We start from the raw sequence: 8,969 nt of genomic DNA, 5'->3' as shown, positions 1-8,969 counted from the left end.
TGGCTCCTGCCCACTGCATCTCTGGATTTCAGGTAGTTGAAACTACAATTGTGTATGAGTACCACTACCTCAAGAAGGTGAGGCTGGATGCAGGGCATGGACTGATTTCTCTTCTGGAGCTGATACATATATATTTTTGTCTCTCCAGATGCATCCCAGCTACCAGCAAGAGAAGAATTGCTGTGAATACCTCCACCAGAAGCTGTCTCATCCCAAAAGAATGGCTCTGCAGTTTGAAAGAAGCGGGAGGTCCTAGGCAAACTGCTGTTGCAGTTTTTTCCTTCCTTATCCAGCCCCGTCTCTGAAGCGGTGCCTGCTGCTCCAGCTGTCCTGTAGCACCTGAAGCCAGCTCCTTCCCTGCTCCCTGGGGGAGAGCAGGAGGCCGTGGCTGCAGGGGAGAGGCAGAGCCAGGCACTTGGAAACCTTTTGCTGAGGCCTGAGCCAGCCCAAGGGGGATGTGTTACTTTGGACAGTGGCTCAGTCCCCAGCTGCCACCAGGTCTGGAGTCACAGTCCAGGGAGCAAAGCCAGGATGAGAACAGCTTCCCAGGCTCTCCCTGACTGAGGGCACTGCCCTACCCACCAATGAAGCAGTGCTCCAGTTTGGTGTTACAGGGGTAATTGTGAGCTGTCAGGAGAGCTTGTTGTGTTCCTGTTTCTTGCAGCAGTGCCTGGAGCCCACAGCCAGATGTGGGACTCCTGCTAGTCTGAGGTGCAGGGACCATTGGACATTAAATGCTCCCCCCAGGGAGCCTCTAGACCTGTACTGGGCCACAGGGCACCTGCGAGAGCAGCAGAGCACAGGAGGAAGATGTTGTTTGAGCTACTGATGCAGCTGGGGAAGAAAGTGGTGTACTGCACAGCTGCTGTAGCCAGAGTAGTGTGTGCTAAGCCTTGTATGAGCTACTGTACCTGGAGAATTCTAGCAGTGATAAATAACGCGCCCAGCTTTTTGAGTTGTGGGGGAGGAATCCAGAGATAGAGCGAGCTTTGGCTCTTGCCCTGGTAACTGCTGCCACACAGCAGTGCCCTCTTCAACTTGCACGCAGCACAAGAATCCAGAGTCAGGGCAACAGCCCCTCCCTGGTCAGCCCATCTCACTCCTGCCTTTCCCAGAGGACAGTAGGATATTCTGGTCGGTCGCAGCCCACACCACCCAACCACAACACAGGGTTTATTCCTCTCCCTCCTGAAGAGTAACTCAGCTATCAGCCTGTTTCCTACCAAGAGACAAAATGGTCTTACAATTAACTGGTCTTAACTGCCCTCACCACAGCCAAGCACCTGGCTATGAGAAACTCTCAGCCCAGGCCCTACCTGTGTTTGGGTAGAGTCTGTAGGAAGTAGCACTTCTCCCCTACACCTGACTACTTCTGCACCAGCTTCAAAGCTCATTTATTTCTGCTGCTGAGCAAGCCCCATGCCAGCCTGCTCCCTGTGCTTGCACTGCTCTGATCCAACAGTTACAGTGAGCACCACGTTCCTCTGAACTCACTGGGGCAGCACACAGACAGCAAAGGCACTTGTGATCAGAGTCCCAAAGCCCAAAATGTGTGTAAATGTAGCACCTGAAGCCCAGCACACCGGGACAGTTGCTGCTGCTATGTTCTGGAGGGACTGTGGTAGCTGAGGAAGGAGGAGAATAGGGTAGATGGCTGAGCTCAAGGGTTAGGAACAGACGTGTGAGAGCTCACTGAAGGGAATGACTCACAGCAGAGAGCTGCTGTCTGTGAAGAGCAGGATCCCAGTGTTAGGTATGACAGGTCACCCCAGGACAGAGACACTTGGTCTTAAGGGGGTTGTTTTATTGTTTCACTTCTCCAAATGTACAAAAAAAATTAGAAAATAACTGTACCCCCCACCCTTCCCAAACCACAAAACAAACCAGTCTGGGGAGCCCAACAACAGTGCAGCTAAGAGACGGCAGGAAATTAAACATTACTAGATACAGCAGCTGAGGGCCATCAGCCCATTGGCTCTCCACAGCCCAGAACTGGCCCCAGTCTGCCCAGTGCTTCCCCAATTCACAAAGAGCTCATCCTGACCAGATAGCAAGTGGGTACTTTACAAATCCTCCTTCACCTTCTTCTTGGATTTCTTGGATTTATCTTCCTCCTGCAGCACAGGAGTGTTGGTTGCCTCCCGCTTCAGGTAGCTGATGAAGTCACTCACTTCTCTGCCCCCCTGCAGAAAACAGATCACAGTGAGGCAGGGCCTGTACCCGCCCTGGGCTTCCCCTCTGCTGAGAGGGGTTCAGGTGCCAGGCAGGAGACCCAGGTGACTGCAAGCATAGCTCTCCCCAGGGCCTGCAGCATGCAGTGCAACATTCCCAGCAGGTACCACCAGGTGTGTTCCCAGGGCAACAGGACACAGAGCCACCCCCAACTCCAGAGCGGCTTGAGTGTAATTTGGACACCCGGATGCTCTTCACTTCTTTATAAAGCAGCAAGAACAGCAAAATACTCACCTCATACTTCTTTGGACTCTGCTTCTTGCCAGCTGGAGCAAAATAGATGGTGGGGAAGCTGGGGAGAGAGAAGGGACACCTGAGCTCCTGACATGCTTTGATTTCCGTCAGACCAGCCCATACGGAAGGGATTTGCACCCCACACTGCCCTGGTTTAACATGGCACAGCTTTGGCAGCTCTGAGGCAGCAGGTGTGGCCTCCAAGGGCCTGGCCAGGTCTGCAGAGCTCGCTTAGCTCACAGGTCCAAGTTTGCTGGCTGACTGCTTTTGGAACAGCAAGTCCAGATTTGTTTTCACACTGCCAGGAACAGAATCACAGCAGATTCCAAAGCAGCAGGGCAGGCCCCCAGGCAGAGCCAGGACACCAGAATCCTGGAGAATCCAGGCAGATCAATGTCCTTTTCTTCCACTCTTCATTTCTCCAAATCAAGCCATTGCTCAGCAGTTGCATGTCAGTCCTCACACACACCCTCCCTGTGAGGCTCTTCCAGCTCTAGTGCTGTAGCCGATGGCAGACAGAGCCAGACCCACCCACTAACACATGGAGTCACAGCAGTCAGACCTACCCTCGGACTTCATAGGGAGAAGGCACATCATTGGCTGTAGCGTCCATTTTGGCAACGATGATATTGGGATCTTTGCTGAGCTGTGGGTAGAATGAGCCCATTAGTAACCAGTCCCAAACTCCAGGAACCCAGCAGTCAGCAACGGCTGGGATAGCAGTGTCAGAGGACAGCACACATGAGATGCCATCTCACCATCCCTCCCCAAATGGGAGACTATCATCATGCAGATGGAAAAGATCCAAAAAGAAGCTTGGCCAGTTGAGGTCAGTCACTGAATCAGCCACAGCCAAGGGCAACAGACTAAACCTACCACTGTGATTGCTACCACAGATCCTGCTGACGGACATCTGCACTCACCAGATGCCAAAACTCCAAGTCCTCAGGAAGGCACAATTATGTCCCATTATCACAGAGGCTACAAACAACCTGCAGGATTGTTTAGTGCTGCAAAATTCTAGTTCACTTTTGCAAGAGTTCCAGACCTACCTTCTCCCCCAATTCTTTGTATTTGGGCTCCAGATTCTTGCAGTGGCCGCACCATGGTGCGTAGAACTCTATCAGGACATCTTTGTCTTCTGCATTAACAATTTCATCAAAGTTCTCAGCCACCACCACCTGTAAGGTGTGATCACACCAGTTAGTTGCTTCCAAGTCAGGTATGAGGCTGTGACATGACATGTTCCACACACTCCACCCAAGCCTGGGCCTCCCACACCTGCACAGCAAGCAGCAAGACGACCAAACATAGCACTCCTCATCCTCAGCATGCTGATAAAAGTTTGCTATAACGTACCAGCACTACCTGCAAGTGAGGTCTGCACATGGTCTCCATGCAGGAGGAGGACAAAAACATTTCTTTTTAATCCCAGCAAGTTCCAAGCTGAGGAATCAGCCTAGCAGGGCCAGGTGAGGCCATGCCCATCCCCTCAAACACAGTGATTCTCACTCCTGCATGAGGGCCTCACCATAAAGCCATGAGAGGAAATGCTCTTACTCAGGGCAGAATTGCCTGGGAGGATGAAAGGCAGTTCCCAAAGACAAGATGAACACAAAGCTCCCTAAAATAGTGCAGTCACAACCAGCAGGAAGGCCATGCCACCAAGGGAGCACAAGCCAAGACAGCAGGCCTTTGCATAATCCCTGGAAATCTGGATGATGTTGCACTTGTGAAGCACATAGCTGTTGTGCTCAAGCAGCAGTTACTATGCTAAAAGAACAAAACAGAACCCAAACTGCAAGCTGAATGTCTCCCTTGCCTCAAAAAGCTGCAGTGCAACAAGGGAGCAAGTAATTCCTCCATCTATCACCGCAGAGGCTCCTCAAACTGCCACCATGCCACACTCACAGTACTCCACCCTGGCACTGGCTGGAAGATGCTGCTGAACAGTCTTCACATCCACATGCAGCACTCACCTTTACAGGGCCGTCATTGCTTTCAGGGATAGGCTCTGATTTCAGGTACTTTTTCAAGTTTCCATCAACGTAATCTTGCAGGAATCTCTCTAGAGCCTTTCCATCACGGCTGAAAGAGAAGTGATATTACAGCCATCATCACACATATAGGATGAGAGAGAGAAACTTTCAAGGCTGATTTAAGCTCCTTCCACCCACACAACAGATGCCACCTGCATCTCTGACAGCACCAGTCTGGGCTGGCTTAGACCCCAGAACAAGTGCAAGGATGCCCTTAAGGGCTCTGACAGGAGGCTGGATGCACATCCCATTTGAAGTTTTAGGCTTCCAGCACCGTTTATTTTTTCAAGATAAAAGGTACAACTATCTCCTTTGCCTTTTATTGCACCCTAGTTCCTAACCAGACACTTTCATATCTTTAATTAAATTCCCCCCCTTTGTATAAGAGGAAGGGCCGCAAGCTCTCTAGAGAGCAGGAAAACACACAAGCAGGAGCCATTTTGACCCAGCAATCATTTCTTCCAACCGCATCATTCAGCTTTCCTGTTTCCTCCAAGCTAACAAAGTATCATCTGGTCAGAGACTTGTAGACCAAAGTCCAGCCAGTGAGACTCAACACTAACAAGTTCAAGAACTCACGAGAACTCTTCTTGCATGACGTATTTATCTCCTTTGGCAGTTCTGATGGCAACAACTGGGGCCTCACCCACGCTGCTGTCCAGACCAAACTCGGAAAGCTCATGGCCAAAGGTTTTCCGACTAGCAACAGCATAAGAAAGTTTATGGCCGGCATCCAAGAATTTCTTTGCAACCATCATAACTCTGAAAGGAAAAAATAACAAACAAAAAGACAAAGCATTATTTCTTGGAACATTTTCTTACACGTGATGTAACACCCTTCAAGCTGACGTGCATGCTGGACAAGGAATTCAGTGGCACAACGTGCTCTGCAGAGCCAAGTCCTGTAGAAATGGTGCTGAGAAGCAGAGCAGTAAGCTTGTGTCTATGGTGGCCGAGGTGAGTGTTGTATGTTTTCATCCTCCACCCCGACTGCATGACCCCGGTGTCTCAGGCATTGGGGAACACGAAGGATGGAGTTGCACACCACAGCAGCAAGGCGGTCTGTGGGAAGGATCTAAGTCCCTAAGGACCAGGGATCCAAGAGCAAGCAGGCAGGGTTTCAGAGACTGTCACTCAAGCGACGGAACCACAGCAAGACAGGAACATCGCAAGGCCGATTCACCCTCCACCCCTCCCACCTGTTGCGCCAGTAGTTGGATCCCTTTGCGTTCTTCTCATAGTCCACATCGTAGTATGCCACCAGCAAATCCTTGCCCTGGATCAAGTCTTTGTTGTCTTCAGTCATGTGTGGGCAGATGCCAAAGCTGTCAACGAGAGAGGTGTTAGCAGAGCCCATGACCCCAGAACAGGCTCAACACAGCACACTTGCTTCCCAGGAAGAAACACTTGGTTCATTCCTATACCAGATTATTCTGAGTTAAATCTGCATCTCCAGCCACATCAGTGGCTAAAGTGATCTAAATAAGGCCAAAGCTGGCACACTTCTCATAAGTTCGGTTTTTAAACAGAAGCGTGGTTAGAATATGGAGACTGCATGCCAACAGCCAGGCCAGGATTTCAGGAAGGTGTCCCCAAAGGGGAGCAGTGCCAAGACATTCAGCACAAAGTGGCAGCAATGCCAGCTAGGAAAACAAGCTCTGACAGGGACAAAGCCAGTCTGTCATGTCTGCTGGTGAGGAATCGCTCACATGTTCTCCTGGATGAATTTCTTGATCTTTCCACTGGTGATTTTGTCTTCTGGGTACTTGATGGAGCTCTCCTCAAACTTGTTGGACAGGCGTGGAGGACGGAATAAGACTATACCTCTGGAGGGAAACAGGTATTGTGAATTAGTTCAATGGGTCCCTGGGAGTCGAAGGACAGCAGCCAGATGATGCAAGAGCCCATTCTCCAGAGACTATTCCCGCTCACCATTCATAACTCAAACAACACTGTCTAGCTTCTTGGTGGCACTACTACATTAGATGTACCTGTCAGAGCCTCCTCTATGATCCAAACAGGCCACAATGAGAAACAACCCCCCCCCATAATAAGCAATGGGGAAGCAAAATGCCTCCATTGAGATATTTCCCATCCGCAGGCAGATGCTAACCTTCCAGAGCCTGCAACCATTTGCGCTTGTCTACCTCAACTCAAAAAAGACAAAAAGGATACACTACTGGCAACTGGGGAAGAAACTAGACCTTAAGCTATGTTCACAAAGTGAACCCAGCTAACAACAAGAATCCACGAATCTGTTCCAAATGCCTCAATAACAAGAAAGCTTTGTGTTAAGTAACTTACTCTCCATCTTCTTCATACTTCTGCACCAGCTGCTCCTCGGAAGTGTGTGCGAAGCGGTAGTTGTCCCTGAGGCTGTTGGCTGCTTTCATGAACTCCGAATAAGCATCCCCGGATGCATCCTTAAAGAAGCCTGGAGCAGAAAGGTAGATGACCCCAAACTGACCCAGCTGCAGTCCCTCTGCAGCCCTCAGCATTTTTCTCTACAATGCACTGAAACATCACTCCTGAATAAAGTCTTCCAATGTATGTTCAGGCCTTCACCTTTCACTGTTTCTCTCCCACTTTTTTGAACCTCCCTGCACTCTATCCCTTCCAGTAGAAGAAAGTCACTCAGGAGTTGCTCATCTTGGTCATTCAGCCAAAGGCAACTGTCCACTGAGCACCCAAACATCCACTGGTGACTGTGTGACACTGCCAGTGGTAACAACTGCCGTTAGCACTTCATAACAGTAAATTTGAGGATGCTGATCGATACTCATCTTCAAGACAGCACACCTGATCTGCACACCTGCTGTTGCCACTGTAACCACAGTCACATGACCTGATGCCAACAGCCCCCCGGTGCCACCAGAGCCCCAAACGTACCCTCCAGCACCCCAAAGCTACCTGTTGTCAGTCAGCCAAGAAAGCAATAATCTTTGGAATATACTACAGTGCTGGAGGAGGCATCACAACCAGAGGGTCAGGGGGAAAAAAAAAATTTGGAAGGAATTCTCAGGGTCCTCAGGTGCAACCTCCCATTTGAAGCAGGACCAGCCCCAGTCAGACCAGACTGCTCAGAGCTTTGTTCAACTGAGTTGTGGAAGTCTTCCAGGTTGAACTCTTTGAAATCCCTCTGGGCACATCTTCCAGGGCTTTATTGTTCTCATTACCAACAGCTTTTTTGCTTGTGTCCACCTGGAATTTCCCTTGCTACAGCCTGTGGTACTGCCTCTGATCCTTCCACACGAGCTCCCAGAGCACAGTGCTCATTTCACACTGCACTACCTCTACTCACCCACGACAGAAGCATCTTTATCGCCAATGAACTTCTCAAACTCAGCCACAGAACTGAGAGCCACTGAAGCAGGTCCTGCCTGTTTCTTAAGATGACTGACAATCCCATCTTGAAAGAGAAGTAAAACAATTAACGGGATCAATACCAGATTCCACAAGACACTTTTCAAGCTTCCTAATCCAAAAATTGTTTCTACAGAATCCATACATGTCCCCACTATAATAAACATGTGAACTGAAGGAGTGCTCCCACCAGCTTCATACAGGAACTTTCTAGCATCTTGGGAACTAGGAGTTAAAGTGGAAACCTTCACAGGAAAATAAACATCCAGGGCTTTGCCAGCACAAAGAGTTCTGAAAAGGGCAAGAGGGTGGTGTATGTGTGGGTGGGAACCTTCTCTGTATCCCTGGACACCAGGCTGTTACACGTGGGCCTGCCTCCTGCAACAGTTCAGCAAGCCAGGCACTGCTGACCAGCTCTTACCTGCTGTCCTGGGCCCATCATAGGTTCCTGCCTCTTCTCCATCTCGAAAAATCTTTAAGGTAGGATATCCACTGACTCCATACTTGTTACAGGTGTTTGAGTTTGCTGTACAGTCAACCTAAAGGGAGAGAAACCTTTCTATTCAGATCAAGATCGAGCCCTGACACACCCAACCCAGCCAAGGGACTGGAGAAATCCATCACATGGCCCCTGGTGCTGGATAGCCCAGACTGGGAAGGAGATAGCACAGGTGTAACGAGAAGCCTAGAAAAATATTAGAGGAAATAATGGAAAGACAACTTTGGCCATATACACACAAAAAAATATTAGAAAAGATAGTTTCTTGTAACCGATAACAAGGAATTTCTCAGCACCTTGTCAGTACAAAAGAGTTCCCACAACACCTGAAGAAAGCAGGCTGACTTGTCCAAGAGTCCATGCCAGTTCCCATAAAGGAAGCGAGAAATTGATTTGAGAAAACTCTACAATTTTGTGGCAGAAAAGAAAGCTCCTGGTCAGCAACCCTCACTGGGTAGGAGCAGCATGGTGCTCGCTCTCCACCTCATCACACAGCTCACGGCAGGCCTCCTCCTCCAGGCTGGGGAGAGCCCTCGCACACCCAGCACACTCTCCGCACACCAGCTGCGCGGCTGCAGCCCTGCAGGGCTCCACTTCCAGAT

General features: G+C 49.9%; 1 protein-coding gene across 1 annotated transcript in view; it reads right to left on the bottom strand.

Moving 5' to 3' along the window:
* Positions 1-1,783: 1,783 nt before the first annotated feature.
* PDIA3 (protein disulfide isomerase family A member 3) overlaps positions 1,784-8,969 on the bottom strand; it is a 9,876-nt gene continuing 2,690 nt past the window's right edge. Inside the window, exons 3-13 of the mRNA XM_025894817.2 lie at positions 8,290-8,407; positions 7,807-7,914; positions 6,810-6,939; positions 6,215-6,331; positions 5,705-5,830; positions 5,085-5,267; positions 4,446-4,554; positions 3,519-3,647; positions 3,033-3,112; positions 2,467-2,524; positions 1,784-2,183 (exon numbers count right to left, since the gene is read on the bottom strand). Of these exons, the coding sequence (XP_025750602.2) occupies positions 2,064-2,183; positions 2,467-2,524; positions 3,033-3,112; positions 3,519-3,647; positions 4,446-4,554; positions 5,085-5,267; positions 5,705-5,830; positions 6,215-6,331; positions 6,810-6,939; positions 7,807-7,914; positions 8,290-8,407 (1,278 nt within the window). The 3' untranslated portion in view covers positions 1,784-2,063. The remainder of the gene's footprint in view (positions 2,184-2,466; positions 2,525-3,032; positions 3,113-3,518; positions 3,648-4,445; positions 4,555-5,084; positions 5,268-5,704; positions 5,831-6,214; positions 6,332-6,809; positions 6,940-7,806; positions 7,915-8,289; positions 8,408-8,969) is intronic.

This window comes from Manacus vitellinus, unplaced genomic scaffold, assembly GCF_001715985.3.
Source record: "Manacus vitellinus isolate BGI_N305 unplaced genomic scaffold, ASM171598v3 scaffold_16_pilon, whole genome shotgun sequence".
NCBI classification, from domain to species: Eukaryota; Metazoa; Chordata; class Aves; order Passeriformes; family Pipridae; genus Manacus; species Manacus vitellinus.
Note: the sequence above shows the minus strand (reverse complement) of the source record. Positions and strands in the feature narration are given on the sequence as shown.